This window comes from Centrocercus urophasianus, unplaced genomic scaffold (genome assembly GCF_019232065.1).
Source record: "Centrocercus urophasianus isolate 14NV4802_14NV808 unplaced genomic scaffold, USGS_Curo_1.0 seq_13, whole genome shotgun sequence".
Classification (NCBI taxonomy): domain Eukaryota; kingdom Metazoa; phylum Chordata; class Aves; order Galliformes; family Phasianidae; genus Centrocercus; species Centrocercus urophasianus.
This window is the reverse complement of record NW_024884475.1, coordinates 54,154,353-54,172,611: the sequence shown is the minus strand read 5'-3', so window position 1 is coordinate 54,172,611 and position 18,259 is coordinate 54,154,353. Positions and strand designations below refer to the sequence as shown.

General features: G+C 39.8%; 1 protein-coding gene across 1 annotated transcript in view; it reads right to left on the bottom strand.

Annotated features, from left to right (window-relative positions):
- SNCA (synuclein alpha) overlaps positions 1-10,098 on the bottom strand; it is a 64,086-nt gene extending 53,988 nt beyond the window's left edge. Inside the window, exons 1-3 of the mRNA XM_042812428.1 lie at positions 9,986-10,098; positions 8,412-8,557; positions 2,116-2,157 (exon numbers count right to left, since the gene is read on the bottom strand). Coding sequence (XP_042668362.1) covers positions 2,116-2,157; positions 8,412-8,532 — 163 coding nt within the window. The 5' untranslated portion in view covers positions 8,533-8,557; positions 9,986-10,098. The remainder of the gene's footprint in view (positions 1-2,115; positions 2,158-8,411; positions 8,558-9,985) is intronic.
- Positions 10,099-18,259: the final 8,161 nt, after the last annotated feature.

Here is an 18,259-nt window from a genome sequence, read left to right as displayed (position 1 = left end):
AAGTTTCTCAAAGCCCAGTTTAGTAAAAAAATTAACTGTTAACTTGCGTGCAAGTGCTATCTATTGTTCCCACATCTGTGATCAAATGGGATATACATGCCCCAAACCTTATTCTACTGCAATCCTCTATTGGTTACAGTAATTATCCTACCGAATACTTGCCTTAATTTAGGTCTAACAAGCAGAGATTTGAAGCCTCGTAAAAAGAACATAAATCTATTTAGCCCACAGCTTAGTTCTGAAGGCCTGTCAGAGATGTTCTCATCAACTGTGCTCCTAAATATACACTTGGTTTACTTCTCAAACATTTGAGTTCTGATATTTCCTGTCAAGTAAAGTCTAACAGTTTATTCTTTGCATTAACCTGTATAAGCACAGATCAGTGATAACCTCGCTGTACAAAAAGTAGAAGAAAAAAATCCTTTCCTATTCCCATTTTCATTTGCATTGTTCGGTGGTTTTTTTTTTTTTTATAAGAAAAATACTGCATGTTTCTTGACTGAACATTTTCTTCAAATCTCCACAAGTCTAGTATTTTGCAGAATAAAATTACACATTCTACTCAATGCATTACGGTCAGCTCAAGTTTTCCTGCACTTCACATACATACAGTATTTCCATTCATTCTGCCACTTACTAGTTGCTTCAAATTATTGGTTACTGGTTTCAATTTGTATAATAAATGATCCCTGTAAATCACTTTGAAATGCAAATTCATTCCTTTTCAGTGTAGAAGTATGCATGTAAAGATACATGGCTAGCAATAACTTCAGCATTTGAAAGTACTGTTGCAACAGAGAGATTATGCAGTTAAAAATATTTGAACATCTTCTAATCCATGACAAATTCAAATGAGTTGAACAAAACTCTGAAACATGTTTCATTCCTACAAGCTATTTCCCTCCTATCTTCCCACTCAGCCAGCTCCTGGGAGACATATTGATGAGTCACAACCATCTTTTAAGAGTGGAGGGAGTGATGGGGCACACCCATACTGTTGTTGCAGTAAGACCTAATCTAAGTCACTACCTGTAGTGGAGTGTTGAAAACAGTTCTCAGACAAGGATGAAGAACCAGTACAAACACCAATAACCAGGTATTAAGTTTGTGGAATTTTTTTTTTCAGGCACAGACTGTTAAAATACAGCTATGCACTACACTATAGCTACACTTAAGTATACTGGAGGCAACCAGCTTAATGGATGGATATAATCACACAGACTGCAATTAGCAGCAATGACTGCCGCAGAGCTAAGTTGACAACTATATAGGAGAAACCCCCATTTTGCATCATGGCTTTAACTGTGAATTATCAAAAAGACTTTTGCACAGACAAACTGATGGCGCCACTGCTGGCCTTAACTGCAAACCCTCCCAGCGGTTTCTCTTTTCTACCCAGCTCTTACAGTCCCTGCTGTATAAAGGAGGTTTCTTCTACATTATTTGCCTCCTTCATCAGTTGCATTAATTCCTTATCTACTATACTAGCATACATCCTATTTGACTCCACAGGGTCCTAAATCAGCAGATAAATGTCCTTCAAACTTATGCCCAAGTCCTTCCCTACCGTACCTTCCCCATCACTCCCGTTCAGTGCTATTTCTCTTCTCCACTCCCACCTCCAATCCCACTACTCTTCCTCCTCAAATAACAAGCAAACAGAATTGGACAAACACACCAGGCTTCCAAAAATTCTTCACAAGAAAACTAAAGCTTTTTTATTTTCAATGTCACCATGCTTGTAACTTTCCTACATAGAATATTTTGGCAATAAACAAAGAACAAAAAAGAAATAACTTTGGTATACTTACTTCTACAAACACAAGCTATTTCCTTCTCTTGGAAATCTGTTTTCACTAGCCCTCCAGCTCACACTGGCATAGCTTGACTTTGATTCAGAATACTGCTTAGAAAATCCTCCTCACATACAATGATATTACACTTAAATATTTCACTGTAAAACATAAAACTTTACGCAGTTTACATCAACATTTCTTTACACTTCTCAAATTTTCCTACATTTTACCATCCCTCAGAAGCATGAGCATTCAAAGAAATAAAAAAATTTAATAGAGAAAAATTTAATTAATCAAGAAATTAAGAGAATTGACTTACCCGTTGTGACACCATGAACAACTCCTTCCTTGGTCCTGGAACCTAAACAACAAACAATATTCAGTTGAAAATACTTGCTCTTACATACTGGTAAAGGCAAGATGGATAATAAGGTAGAATGAATAGATAGAATACATACTATTGCACAGTTTCCAAATTAACTCAACAGAAATTCCATCTAAGGGAAAGGCTCAAACTGTCAATTGAAAGCAACTATTTGAACTAAAAAAAAAATGATAATACTGCAAGCACTTCTGCAGTTAATTCCTTGTACTTACTGACTTTCTTGCCATTGTCTTAACAGTCATGTTAATTAAGTCTGCCACTCCAAACTCACAGGGACAGCTGCACAGAAGTCATTAGGATGTTAATACTAAGATGAAACTCATGCATGCATTTTCCAAAGATCAGACTCCAAGTTCCCAAAAGATCCTTATAACTTCTAACAACTCTTGTTCAAATCTTGGTTTCTAGGGAATTAACAAGCTTTACTGAGCCTACAGAAAGACTTAGTAGATAAATTCACTGGGAACTTTTAGAATGGCTAGATTTAGACAAAGAGCAATCTGAAAGGGAAACATTAGGTAGCAGTCAGCACTTAAACATAAAAATGTCCACGGGGTCAAAATCAAGGCTCACCTAATGCACTGCACTCCTTATCACTGACAAGAATAATCAACAAAGGTTCTGCAAACAGAAACCTTAAGCTTGCGCAGCACTGAGAAATATTATAAGACCTGCTTAAACAATTTAGCTTGGCACCCTGAAGACCAAGCCGAGTTCTGGAATGCCCATGTGAAAATACCATGACGACGACTTCTTTTTAACTACCAAAAAAATTATACATCATTATTTTTGTGTTCACACGTCACTCAGTATTTCAGACTTTATAATTAGTATTTGACTCACCACTTCTAATACCTATGTAATTTCAGCATATCACTATATACAAATATATAAACACAAACTGATACTAGCAGAAACACATGAGAAGATAACAGTAAATCAGCAGAAATACATTAGAAGAAAGCAACTTATTATAATTCCTTGAAAGTAATATAAATACACGCTGGAATAACATGAAAACCTCATTCAAGCATACTGTTCACTGCTAGTGCCAATTTGTAGAGCTTACACCATGAATTTATGACACTATTAGATTGATTACAGCATTGAAAAGGCTCTTATATATGAGCAAGAGCATTATTCCATTACAAAATTAAATAACGTTGTTGCATCAAGTAAAATGACTTCCTGTTCCTTTAGACAATAAAACAAGTTAAACACCTGAGAAACCTTCCTTTACTTTGATTTTCTCTTCCAAAATTAGCAGTTTGTTTTCTCTCAGGGAAAACATTTACTATTGGAAGAAGAACTCATTTTGGTGAATCCAAGGTGCTAATATTTAAAGACCTGTTCTAGGACTTCAATTCTCAATCTTGCATCACCACGAGCACTGAACAGCACTAAAAACACATGAGGAATTTAAGCAACGACTGGTTCTACTGTCTGGTACAAAGAGACTAAACACCATTTTAGTCTTACAGGAAATCTATTTGAACATTTAACATTAACAACTTTAACATAACTTAACTAAACAACATTAACATACTTTTAAATTCATTTGTAGACCTGACCAAAATATCATTCATCTTACTGAAGTTACTGCCAGTAATCTGAGCCATTAGCAAATGCAAACCTGTGAATAACAAGTATGCAGTTCCGTAGAGCTGATAAGAATGAAGGTGAGAGATGGTATGACAGAATTCCCTTGGGACCTCTATAATGCACTTATCTTCAGAGGAACATCCACAGACTGATTCTTAATTCACTTAACTCTGCTATAAGCACAGCTAGTCTAGAAATGCCAGATCTTTTTGCTGCCAGATTTTTCTTCAGCAAAAGCACAACTTGCTGACCCGTACAGAACAAACATATTTGTGAAAATAACCAGCTAAGCTTTAGTCCAGAACATACAGTATACATTAGAGCTAAACATTCAACTCTCGCATACTTCAATGGAAGTAGCTGTTTCTCCAGACAGAACTACAATAGGATCTAGAAGAACATTAGGACCTGCCAGAACAGGTCTATAAATAGAACTACTGAATTTGTTAGGGCAACTCCTGGCTTGGAATGAATGAAAGCAATCATCCACATTGCTTCCTCCTATTAACTACCTGTCTTTCATTCTGCTATTTTCAAAACATGAATAAATCAGCTCATTATACTCAGCACAACAGGGAGAATAGAGAAACGAGACAAGTAATCTGATACTGACCTATGCCTACTTATTTTAATCAAGAGCAATAGTAGCACACAGTACAATATTTTTCCTCATTATAATAGATATTCAAGTCACTCAGAGGAAACCAAACCCACAATTTTTGTCTTTATGTTATTATCTGAAACAACAGACTCTCTCCATTTCATTACATACAATCATCACTATCAGTTTGTCAACACTCATTTCTGGGCGGTTTTAAGAAATGATTAGAACATAACAAGCAAGCCTTTACTGAGATTCAGGACACTTAGAGCTTGTTGTGAAGACACATAAGCCCAAATCAGGGGAAGGGTAAATCTTAATACTTGCTCCTGAGTGCTGAAGCTCACTATCCCACCAGATGGACCTCCAGCCCCTTAACTCCTTCACAAAGCTTACCTATTACTGTAGGAAAACAAAAAACCTTAAGAAAGTACAGCAGAGGAATTTGGATGGTCCTGCCACATGTGTCATGACTGGACTGATCTACTCTAAGGCCAGTTGAACACAGGGCAGTAAATTCTTCTGCCACAAACTTGTCTCCTGATAAGCTACTCCTGTGTTCTGCTATAGTGTATCATGACTAGAGAGATCAGATTGGAAGCCTCCACTCCTGGGCACCGCACAGACACTCAGAAGTCAACTGAGCACAAACAGCAGCTCCCTGGTAACAACACAGAGCTCAAAGGAACCCTTTAGCAGCACATCACTGATCACATGCAAGAGCATTATCCTTAGTCACAGATCTTGGCTTCAAAGTCGTGTGGGTAAGCATTGCCACGTTTTTCTTCACTGCTTCACACCAACAGCGTTTGAAAGATACACGGAGACCCAGTTTTGAGTTTATGATATCTCAGTCCTCCCTCCTTATCAACAATCAGGTCATTCTTTGAACAGAAAAAAAGGTCCTGATGCTGCTTCTGTAAGTCAAGATAAAACCACTGCATTTCAGTTGGTCAGCGTTGAAGGACATCAGCAGAGGAACTCCGGAAAAAAAGGAAATAATAAAAACATACTACAGACTGTATTAAAGGACATTCTGAGTATTGGTAAGACAGACAAAGATCATAGAATCCTTATGAGTTGGAAGTGACTTCTGAAGGCCATCTATTTCAACATCCCTACAATGAACAGGGTCATCTACAGATAGATCAGGTTGCCCAGAATGGTAGGAGGGAAGACATATATGGAAAGGAAAAAGAACCCCATTAATCCTCCAGGAGATTCCCTCAGAGTTTTATGTTTCACACTTGAACCTAAACAGTAGCTGTTGTTAATAGATTCTCACTATGTAGAAGTACGTTACAATCTTTATCATAATAGTCAACCATTCCCTGGACAGAAAGGCACATATTTTCATTTTTTACTTAAATTACACTGCCAAATTACTTAAGTTCTACTACCTAAATTTATCTCTTAAATGAAAGACCACAGCATCTTGGGAATCCAGACCAAACTTATTTTTTTTCAATCTTGCTCATTTTGTAACAGCAATGGGAGGCTGAATGCCACTGAGATGACTGCTGACACTAAAAATGATTAACATGTCCCTCCTAGCCTAATTTTGTCAGACTGTTTGCAAGACGTCAGGTAGCTTTCACAAATAATCTCACTATCTGTCTTTGCAATTTGTATCTGAAAACTCAGCTACAGAGGCAGAAAGAAATCTTTAGAATCCTTAACACCCTATGCTGCTCCTTCCCTCTGATTATAGAGGTGTTTTTTTTTTTTTAACCACCTTCCAGATTGCAATCATTATCAGCCTACAGAACGAAGAGATTATCACATCAGTCTTTGTTACGCTGTTCAAGAGATGAGCTGCCCCTGCTATGTGCTTGGGAAGCACAGAGACATCGCCAGCTCAGAAATGAAGGGGTTCTGGGCAGCCTAAACACGCTGCTTAGGCAGTGAACACAGAGCTGTGACCCAGTTTCAGCTGCCCTCTGCCAGAACCAAGCCCTCACAGGGGTCCCCAGACACCACTACAATTTGCTGAGCCTATTGGTTTCTGCTCTGATTTTTACTCTCCTTGTTTTAATTCTGGCTTCTCCAGTTGCAGCTGGAGAACCCAAGGAACCAATAACCCAGCAAGTTTATCACTTGGGTCCATTACCTAGTACAACATTTTGAAAACTTAACTATGGAAACCTTGGCTCACTAAACCCAAGCATACACCCAGACACATTACCTGTCAGAAATTCTGAGGAGCAACTCTAACTGAAGTGTTTTCTGCCTGCATCACTGAAACTGCATATAGGTCTTTCTTCCTGAAAAGCATTTATCTGCTGCAGGAAGGTGCTTGCTTCACATCTCTGTAGTTGTATGCACAGATCCTCATTATGGCTCAGGGCTTTGCTGACCAAGGTATTTCAGTTATGAAATAAACAGCAAGCCTGCCCTATGAAGCACAGCCTCAGCAAAAATATCTCTGAAGACAACAAACAGGAAATCTCTTGCCTTTGGGAGGACAGCTAGTTCCAGACATTATTACCATCAGGAGAAGAGCTCCGGGACAAGGATTATTTCAGCACACAACACAGGTTTCCAATACAAAGAAATCAATGACCCTAAAAGTACACTCAAGATCAACAAAAAAATGAAGTTTTAAAATAAAGCCATATCCTTAAAATTAATTTTAATATCAAGCATGATGTGCAGTGAAAGTACAGCTATTTCGATGCTGGAAATGAGCAGATGCTCATTTTTAAATAGATTCATCTTACAACTACTTTTCAAATTGACTTCCATCTCTGTTGGCAAGAGCACCAAGCTCAGCTACAGCTCAGCAGGAGAAGAATATATTCCAAATCAGTAGTCTAAACTACATGGAGAAGAAATAATTTGTTACAGACTGCCATTAAGGGCAAGGGGATTCCCTTGCAACTGCAAAGGATTCTGCAAGGGCAGAAGGAATCCTGGAAAGACGTACAGAAATATCAGTTCTTCCATTTAAAATAAATACCTCTGGATTTGAACTCTGTTCAATTCGGTACAGAAACAACCTGCTGCCAAATTATTAAAAAAAGAGCAAAACTACAGAAAAGAATCTATTTTCCTTTCTATTCTACTACCATGCAACTGAATTTCACAAAAAATACGGAATTCCTCCAGTTGAAATGACCTATTTGTATGGTCTTGGCAGTTCTTTTCCTGGACATTTTTCACGATGGCATTTACAAGACAGTATTTTAAGGCCTGAGAGTTGCTAAGCGAAAATGATGATCACGCCATCTACATACCAATGCGGGATTTAAAAAGAACCTCTTCCCTGGTTCATGCAAGGTTCTTGCATAGTCTGGATAAGTCAACTAACATCTGCTTCCCATTGTCTCCACTGCTGCTTGGAGGACTAACTACCCTAGCTCAGTGACTGTAAAGGTTCTTCTTTGAGAAGCAAAGGAAATTAACTGCTGTGCAGTAAGTATAGAACATCAGGTCAATTTTGAATGATAAGGTGTCTGTTCCTTGTCTTTCAAAATGTTACTGTTGAGGATTTTTATTTAGTGAAGAAAGTAAACAAGCTCATTTCTTCACTTACCCTCATTTTATTCCAGGAAAAGCCATTGACATTTCTTACACTCAGTTCCAGAAACAACATCTCAAGTTTCTGCTTTTAAAATCCTGCTTTAGACTCAGGCATTCTACAGGACTCTGTGAAAATACTTCCCATATAGCAAACATCTCGAATAGCACCAGCCAGTAACTTGCATTGTAAGGCCTCTTCTACCAGGCAAGCTTATCCTTTATGACACTACAAAAGCTGCCCCACAATGCAGCCACATACGGCCAGCACAACACAGTGACAACAAGCAAAACAGTGACAGTACAACACCACAAACAAACACACAAACAGCAATCTTCAAAGACCTGGAGCTCAGGTGAGTTCAAGCCCCATCCTGTTTACTTTGCGGTTAACCCTCTTCTGTAAACAATTACATACTTCACAGAAGAGAGAATTCAGCTCTTTCTTTCAGATGAGCAGGGCTGTCAGGGAAAACTAATCAGCAGCATGACCTTGCTGCCCACCTACCCACATAGAGGACTCCCTCTTTTGTCTTTCCTGCTGCTTCAGCCACTCCTTGCTTGGTTTTCTCTGCTGCTGCTACAACTCCCTCCTTTGCCTTGTTTAGTCCTTTCATGAACACATCCATGGCTGAAGAATTTCTTCACACAAAACTAGGAAAAAAAAAAAAAAAAAGTGCTTTGAATAATGATTCTCAGCTTTTTTTTTTTGCCAGCAAAGGAAGAAAATTACATTAAAACTGATTGAACATCAAAATATTTAAAAAATAGGTTATTTACACCAACATATTATATAACTTCTATCTACATCTCTATCAGCAATATACACATAGCTGCCTGTATCCTGTAGTGTAGATAGAAAAAACAGTTAAAACCAAGCAGCTCAGTTACACAAGTCACCTTTACATCTTCTCACATGCTATCACAGATAGCAAGTCAAGCAGCATGGCTAGAGTAGTCCCTAAAAGGCCTGGGAGTTCCCACAGAAACCTACAGAGGTCACTGACAACGCAGTTCTCATCTGAAGGTGCATTCATTGGAAGGAGCAAGCCCATTCCTTGCCCATCACCATCTCCTCCAAAGGACAGTTTGTTCATCTGCTATCGGCAAGATCTAATCCCATCATTTGCTGATGCTCCACCTTCTCATTCAAAGGAAAATCTTAAATACTAGCTACTTCACAAACACCTCTTCTAAATGAGAAACGTTCACTTATTGTTAGAAGAACCGCTAGCATTCCAGAAGGACTTGAGCACACACAAAACACTGCTTTTCAGCAACTCTTCATTTTGCGTGCAGCTCATATCACTCTGCCAGTACTTGAGTTCTCCAAAGGGATCCTGCACATGTATCAAGTCTAAGGAAAAAAAATTACAAAAACGCAAAGCCAAGAACATGCAATGCTAACAACTCTGCACTACAGCTAGCAAACGAGTTCTGTGGCAGCTATACAGCCCCACGCTACAATTAAGCTACAAAGACAGTAATTAAAGCCACCAAGTCAGCATCCCTTCCACAATCCCATCACGACAGACCTTCCCTCTTCTCCCTCCCCCTCTCAGAAGCGGCACTGCCTGCTAGTTCCTTCCCTCCGCCAGAGGAAGGGATGTCTAGGAAGGCAGTGGGCAGCTTGCTACTAACCCGTGGCAATCAGAAGGGCAGCATCCGTGCCCCAGTGCTACACCATGGGCAGCACCGAGAGCAGGTGTGGGAGCACCTGGGTGCAGCGTGGGGGAAAAAAAGCAATACACGGCTACGTGGCTCTGTCCAAATAAAAGAAAGGGCACCTGTGGAGGGAGGAAAAGAAACGCACAGGGCTCTCCTACAAGCAAATAGCTCTATCTATAGGGACTACCCGAGGAGAAGGGGAGGGCGACGTGAGCAGATAGCACCCAGCGGCTCCCGCACACGGCAGCCGCAGCACCCGCTGGTTTCCCCTCTCGTTCCCTTCCTCCTTCGTGCCCAAAGGAGAACGCTCGGCGGTAAAAGCACCTCTATACCCCTGCACCTGTACGCACACTCACCCCAGCTGCTGCCCAGCCCCGGGGGAGCAAAGCCCCTCACGCATTCCCCACCACTTACCGCTGGGTCCGCCGCTGCAGGAAGGCGGGGGCAGGCAGGGAAAGAGGAGGGCGAAGCGCGGAAACCTGATGGGAGCTGCCCCTTCTCAGCACATCGCCGAGTCTCCCGACACCGCCCCGACGGCAGCACGGCGGGCAGCGAGTGTGAAGGAGAGTCAGGGTGAGGGGAGGGGAGGTGGGAGGAGGGACCGGGGGCGGTGGGGCGGCTCCCAGCCTTCATCCCCGGCTGGGGAGGGGGAGTGTGCTGCAGGTCGGCTATGCGTCGTGACGTGGGGGTGGGAGGTGAGGATAGGAAAAAAGCGGAGGGGAGAGGCTGAGGTCCTGGTCACCTCGTGGCACCACCTGTCCGCTGTTCGCCCCGGGGCTGAATCACCACCGTACTCAGAAGCAGTATGAGCAAGCTATTGGCACACCTGTTTTGCTTCACCCACGGCTCAGAAAACGCCCCCGAGCTCTTGGTTACTTCCTATCGAAAGTCTTCAGGTTGGAGTGACTCGAGGTGAATGCTGCCGTTCTGTCAGGATTCGTGCTCCCAGCTCATTTTCAAGGATGGCGGGTGATTCTTTCACAGAAAAAAAATATGAGTCTTAGCCCTACTGCAAAAATACAATAAAATCTTTATCCAAATGACGATGAGAAGCCCAAACTCCCAACTGTTGGACCCCTTAGTGGTCTCCATTGTACAGACCAGGGCCACTGCTGCTCCCCTCTTGCTCTGTTGCACTCAAGTGACTTTTCTCCAGAAAGAGAAAGCAATCACATTTCTCTGTATTGCTACAGAGCGTAGGCATGAGAAGCCGAATTCAGTGAGAAACAAGGTATTAGAACAGATAGACCTTCAGCATCAGTACATCAGTCAGCATGCTGTACAGATCCTGCAAAACCTTGCAGAAACAGTTTGTTCTGTCAGTGCAATCCAAAGGAGAAGCAGAGCTTGGTACAGATGAGATACAGGGACATGAGCTGCACAAAGCACCTTCAATCCATCATCATGGGCAGGCAGCTGATGGGGCCCTGCTTTTATTTCCATTCTGAGCATACAATGGAGAGTTTTTTTTTTTTTTTTTTTTCCTTTCTCTCCAGGTTTCTTAATATTTATCTGCTGCTTGGTAAGCTTTCTGGGGATTCACTCCACTACCAGATTTAACCAACCAAACATTTGGTGATAGGTTGTATTTCCTTGCATCATAAAGTGCTGTCTGAGAATACAAACCATTCCTCCTTAATTACACCCTCCAGAACATCTTTAACAAGCATCCAGGAATCGCACTAGGAGGCAGCACATCTTATTCATCATGAGCTGCACATTTGTACTTAATGATGCAAATCTTGATGTGGTATTTCCTTCTAGCAGTGGGGGAGAAACACAAGTGTAATATTAGACAGTAAATCCAAAGAAATAAAAGTCCCATGCTTTCTGCATAAAGACAACATTTTTCTTCCCAAATGTTACAAGCTGCCACGGTTTTCTGATTTTTGTTATCAATATCCCACATTGTAACATCACATACAGCACTGGTAGTTAAAGAGTTAATGCTCCAGTTCCATGGATTGTCAGTATTTCCAGGTACCTGGTTCTCAGCAGAGAAGAGCTACATATCCCATAAGACTGTCACTGTTCCGTTTTGCATTTGAAGGGGAAAGATGCAACTGTTCCTAAGTCTGAGATGCTCCTTCTTTTACGCTCCTCTCTGCCATGTGTGCTCCCTACCCATCTCGCCTTCAGCATTAAAGCCTTCAGTATTGGACTCTCTCTTGCTTTATTTGATTTATTACCTTCACTTACAATTACACTGTATTATATTGTGTTATCTTCCATTCTGATTAGTAACTTAGTTTTTACTCCCTTCGCCTATTGCTGATGTTTATAGGCCTGTCTCCCTAGCTTTTCCTCCTTCCCCTCTCCCAGGGCATGGGTCCATAGCTCCTCCCACCCCATTAATCTCAGAAGCAGGTCAAACCAGTCCACAAAACTGGCAAAAGCAAAAGCATGCAGGAAATTATTAATTATTAACAATTAATACTGGGTTCAATAATTAAAAGACAAAATTAGTATTAGCCTGAGTATGCTTTCATAATAAATAGAGAATATTGTGCTCCTTGTGCAAGTGTTATCTACTAGGTTTAAATAAATGCTTGTTTCTCCAGCTCGATAAGGTTCTTTCCTATGCACTGCATGATCAGACAGAGGCATGATGTTCTAATGTCAGACAAAGTAACAGCCTGTTGGATAATAAAATCACATGGCCAAATTCAGAGTGGTAGAGACAAGAGGGATCCATTTCCATGGCATAAACAGAGCTTATCGAACACTGCAGTGTTTTTTCACAACTGAAAAAACACTGCAGAGTAAAGCTGATCAGTATATGGTGTCTTTAGGTTAAAAAAAAAATCATATGTAAAACTTTTCAAGTAGAAACACTGACAAGATGTCCCCTAGAAATAATAAGTTGAAGGCATTCTCTTGCTGATGCAGGATGACTCACATGTGCTCCATGTTCCCACAGAACTCATTTATGATATTAGAGGAAAGTTACCTTTGAGAACCTGAAAAGCTGCAGAATGAAAAGAACCTGTCTTAGTTTATAGTGACACCACAAAATGACATTAAATGGGCAGGCTATTCATAAGTAACACTTGTTATTCCACTGCATGATCTTTCTACCAATTGCAAATAATCTGAAAGCTACCTTAATTTCACAAATTCATTAACTGTGTAGAAATGCTATTTTTCTGCAAATATTTCATTCTCAGCCTTTCTTACAGAAGAGGTTACTATCTGTATTTAGACTTGATGGAAAGTTCAGGCCAATTTCATACTCCTGCATCACACATTTGCAGTTCTGTCATATCTCAGGTCCCTGTGAAGAATGTTTCTCTTGTCAATCATGCTACGCTTTGAGAACTCAGAAACGTGCACAACTTCAAAAACACTGAAGAAAACCTCTATTTTGTGTACGGGTAAGCCTGAGACTTAATTTTTTTTTTTTTTTTTAAATGCCTAACATATTCACCGGTCCTTTGGTTATAGCCTAATACTTCATTACAAGAATTTGCCTTGCTTGGTGTTCCCAGTGATGTTTACTCAAATGAAGCATAATCATTGCTACCTACACATATATGCATATTCATATGCATATAAGAGAGACGGAATATTTGGTAGGTATTTATATTAATATGTTTTAACTGAGACAAATGTATATGCCAAAATATCGTGTTGGAGGCAATTATGCATATAAGTGTGTGTATACCTATTTCTGTTTATGTGTACTTCACTCCAAATGTAATTTTCCTATATCCATGGAAACTACGAAGAGCACAAGAACATCTTCGGTAAATTCTCAACTACGGAACACTGTCTCAATATAGTCACCACCATCATTAACTATGAATTTTCACCAGCAATGATGAAAAGTCTGCATGCCATGCTCAAAAAAGACTGCATGACCATCTATAACACAGCTGATCTTTCAGGGCATTGTTGTCACGGCTGAAACACACAACCTAATGCCTCACTGTGCTCACATTCACACTGTTTGGTCTCAATAAACATTCAAAAAACATGGATGAATGTCAGTGGGTGCAATTTCCTTTGCATGGAGGAATTGAATTCCACACCTTTGCTTGATATACACTTCCATGTCAGACAGTTTTGTCATACTGCCCCTTCTGCTATCATCTGTTACACAGCATCAATATGTAATGGAATACTGGCAAGGAAGTACAACTTCGCCACAACACGACCAACATTCAACTCTGACCTTACTGGCCAACATAATAAAACTGGAGGCATTACTTTCGGAGCAGCCTTCATACATATTTAAAGAAGGTTGAGGTACATCTCAGATACCATAAATATCAGCTCAATAGACATAATCCCAGTAGCTCTTTAACAAATGGAAAAAAGGGTCTGACAGCTTTGCACCATCCACATCACAGGCAAAACCAATCCAACCTACTACTCCTTTACTTGCAGTCAAGGTTGAAGTTGCAGAAATAACACATCTTACATGAGCAATGGTAGAGTCTCAGATCAATGAATTTGTCCGGGCTAGGCACTCACTGTTTAAGTGGGAAGCAGCTCTGCCGAGACCTCAAGTGAAGCTGTACTCTGAAAAGCAACAGCTCAAGCGCTAAGGAGGCCAACGCTACAGCAGTGTTTCTACTCAGACACGTAGTACATCAAATGAGGCTGACCACAATATCCCTAGAAAAGTCATTTCTGATTGTTCTGTAAGATGTTTCCCACTACATAGCACCAGTGAGCTGACTGAATGACAGAACAAATAGCCTTCCTCACACGTGATGCAATACATTAGCCCTATCTGATGTAACTGATGGTGCCAACACTAGTGAAGTGGGAACTGTCACACAGGATCAGCTCTGATGCCTGTCTAGTTTCAAATTCTGTTTCAGATAGAGGCCAGCACAGAACATACCCAAGGTCAATGATAAGATAGTATGCTCTGAAGTAGCCTGCTTCAAATGTAGGTATCTGAGCCAGCACAGTCACAGCACATTAATTACCTGGATGGCAGCATTTCTCAGGAGATACATCAGGAAAGCAGCAGCTTTAATTAGATACCAATGTTAGTCACCAGCAAACTACTTAAACAAGAGCAAAACCCAGACAGTAGCATACTTCATTCCAAACTATCTTCTTTCTACAATATCAAAGGGGAGGTAGCACACAAAAGAAAAGTGACAGTTTTCAAACAGGTTGTGGTTTTGTCAGAGGTATTAATAGCCCATTAAAAGCACACATCTGCATCTTAACAGAAGAACCTTTCTCCAATTTTGCCTGCGAAAAAGCTTCATTGCTGCAAGTCTATCTGACACATTCAACAAACAAAACTTGCTGTGCATAAAAGAAATCTTTTATTGAATATTCAGTGTGTGCAAAAATACATATATGCAGCAATGTACAGAAAAAGGCTATATAGTTTGAAGTTATGCTGCTTTAAATAGCAAAAAACCTGGATGTAAGTATTAAGAATTAAATACCAGGAAGCTTCAGATTCAGATGATACTGAATTGGCAGATACTAATATACAGAACAATTACTGAGTCTGGCTTTAGCCAGTAAAGGTTAGGATTTGTTTCAAATTTGAACACAAATGTTTGGTTTTAGCTCACTGCCAAACTAAACACATATTTACTTCCTGGAGAATTTTCGGTGGAAAAAAGGGTAACAGCTACAGGAATCAGTCGCCCTCTGGACTGTAGAGTGTGGAAGTAACCAAGTCCAAATATTTTCTAACAATCTGATGTTTTTTCTGATACCTAAATTTTGTTCAGGGTATGACAGATTACAAGCTGTAAGAAAAAAATTACAACATGATTCACTTTACTCTGTCTTGAAGACACACTCAGTGTCCACTGCTGTGCCTCACACCACCAGTAGCTACAGAGCTTAAAACTTTGTGTAAGAAATCCAAGTTACCTTGCCTAAAAAAAGCTGGACCTCCTTTAAAAAGTTTTGTATTATTTGCACAAATATGCTTTATTCACAGACTGATCTGCTCTCATACAGGCCATCCATCTCTCTCCTTGGGCCACAACACAGATTTATCTTTGAGTTTTGAAAAGAGATACAAGACTTGAGCAGAACGTGTGTCTCAGGAGGTCATCTGCATCTCACAGTCCTGCTCAATGTAAAATGTTCGTAATTGCCAGAAAGCGTTCTTCACTCAGAAAAATGGGTTATCTTGGTTTCCTAACAAGACACAAATGGGCAAATGAAGCACAAATAAGTATGCGAGAAGGAACAGTAAGTGAAACAGTTTAGCCACTCACATAAAAAAGTAATCAGGGATCACTTCCTGCATAGGTACCAACTGCCCAGCAAAAATGAGAGTTGAGCATCAACAGGGGCTTTTTCTTCCTTTCTCAGTGAGCTTAGATTAGGATGAATAGCTTCTTTTCAGCTTCTGCTGTAATCTTTTCTGCTGCTTGCTGTCAGGATTCGCAAGCATTCAACCTGTTGCTGACGTACCACAAGGTACTGCATTAGTCACTGTAATTTCAAGATTATTGGAAAAAGCAAGTCTAGTTTGCTGCACACTTGGAAGATTCTTGCTTTTGCAGTTGTACAGAAGCGTCTGTATCAAGAGATACACTGATGTTAAAGCATCCTTTTGTCCACCACACACACCCACGCAATATCTTCTTTCCATGGTTTCAGCAGTTGTGCTGCTCTGGTTTGGTTAGGAGAAGCAGAGACAAAGTGCTTACAGCCCACATTAGGGCACTCTAGTAAATAACACTGATTTGACCACAACCTACAATAAGCATTTTTACATAAGCTGTTTATAGAAGCCTAGTGTGTTTTCAGTGTTTCAATCACTTTTTAGTAATTTTTATGAACTGTTATTGTCCACACAGTACATTTTTTAAACCTGTAACATATAGTTCTTGTCACAACTTCCTGCTGCTGTCCTCATAACTACATTTCTAGGTACATTTGAATCTCCCTTAAATACTAAACTCTTACAGAAGTACTTGAAAAGGGCACAAATCGGAACTGTAAACATCTTTCTCTTGCTATTCAAAAACAAAAGTCTTTTTTCTTTGATCAGCTTGAATGCACTGCTGAAGGAAAACAGTCCCCTCCTTAGAAGCAAACAGGTATGTTTTTAAATGAAACAAGCTAGGATGGTTTGCTACTTAAGAAGCTGAACAAATTTGACTGATGCCCTTCACATAAAAATCAGTGTGAAAAACCTTACAGAAGTGAAGGGAATTTAGGGAGTTTTGAAGACTGCACTTCAGACATTACTGCTGTTGTATGTTATAGAAAATATCTCACCCCGTGGGGGTTATCTGTGCTGTGAGCTGCTAACACACATTATGAAAAAATGAGATTTTGACTCTTCATTAAGATACTTCAGCCTAAAAACACTGTTTCCAATAACTTCAATTTTTCCCTTAAACCAGTTATACTTCTCCCAAGCATATCCTTTCAAACAAGGAGAGAACTATAGTTTCACAGTTTTTATATGCTGCCGTTGTCCCAAACCATCTTCATTTGCATTTAAGTGACTCCCATTTGATACTACTTGTCCAAATGAGGCTACTAACCTCACAGAACACTGAATCCTCATAGAGATCATGAAAATAACTCTTCCTACAGCCTGATTTAAAATACTAAATCAACTAAAGTTTTGAAGTTGTTCTGCCTCATTCCTACCCTCAAAGAACCTTTTTGAAGAACATCAATATGCTCAAAAAACAAGTGTGATGTGTGTAACACCTAGATAAAAACAACAATAACCCGTAGCTCCACCCTCCTGCAAAGAAAACCCAAACCAACAAACCAAAAATCATATTAATAAAGCCTACCAGGTTAACCTAACCCATTAACCCAGCAGAAAATAAAAACAGCACTTAAAAACTTTTTTTGCACAACACTTCTTTTCTGACAGCTACTCTTGCTTCTGGACTACTTACATTAACTCAATGACTTCAAATTGCAATAAGCACATTCAGTACAATTGTCTCTGATCCTTGGGCAGTTCTTCATCCCCATTGTAAGTCTGTTAATTACCCTACATTCTTTAAAACAAGCGATATAGTGAATGGCCTACAGACTTTCAGCTCTAGACCTTGTCTCATGAGCAATCAACAGTTTCACAAAAGATTGCAATTTCTTTTCAATTTCCATACGTCCTTCCAAGGAAGTCATCTCTGGGCATATCAACACTAACAAGGAGCATAGTAAGATAAAGAAAAAGGAAGTCCACAACATACATATTCTCAAGGAAAATTCTCTAAACTAGCTCTAATTTAGTTCAATAGACAAACCCAAGAGTAAAATAAACTTCTACTTTCACTTAAAATGAAAACCTAGCCAATTTTGAGGCCAACCTATAATGCCTATCATTAAGTCCAGTAACATAGACAGTTCCCTTCAAAAGAGCATTCCTACTTTAAACTAAAATAGCAACATATATTCACTGAGACAAGTCCCCCCTACTAAAATGCTATAAATAAACATGCATCTACATATACTTTTAGAAATACACTTACCAATTCTGAAAACTACCCTTGTAGTGCAACAGAAACACCAGGAATAACAAAAGAACAACAAAGGCCCAAACAACAGCAAATAAGAACCTGCTAAAACACAAGATTCAGAAACATTAAAGAAAATAAACTCTTACCTTCCAAAAACTTCAGATACACAAGGATCTGTAGAGAAACATTCCTACCTCCACTGCCAACTCTTAAATGAAGTGAAGGGGTGGATCCTGGCTTCACCCCTCCTGCTCACTCA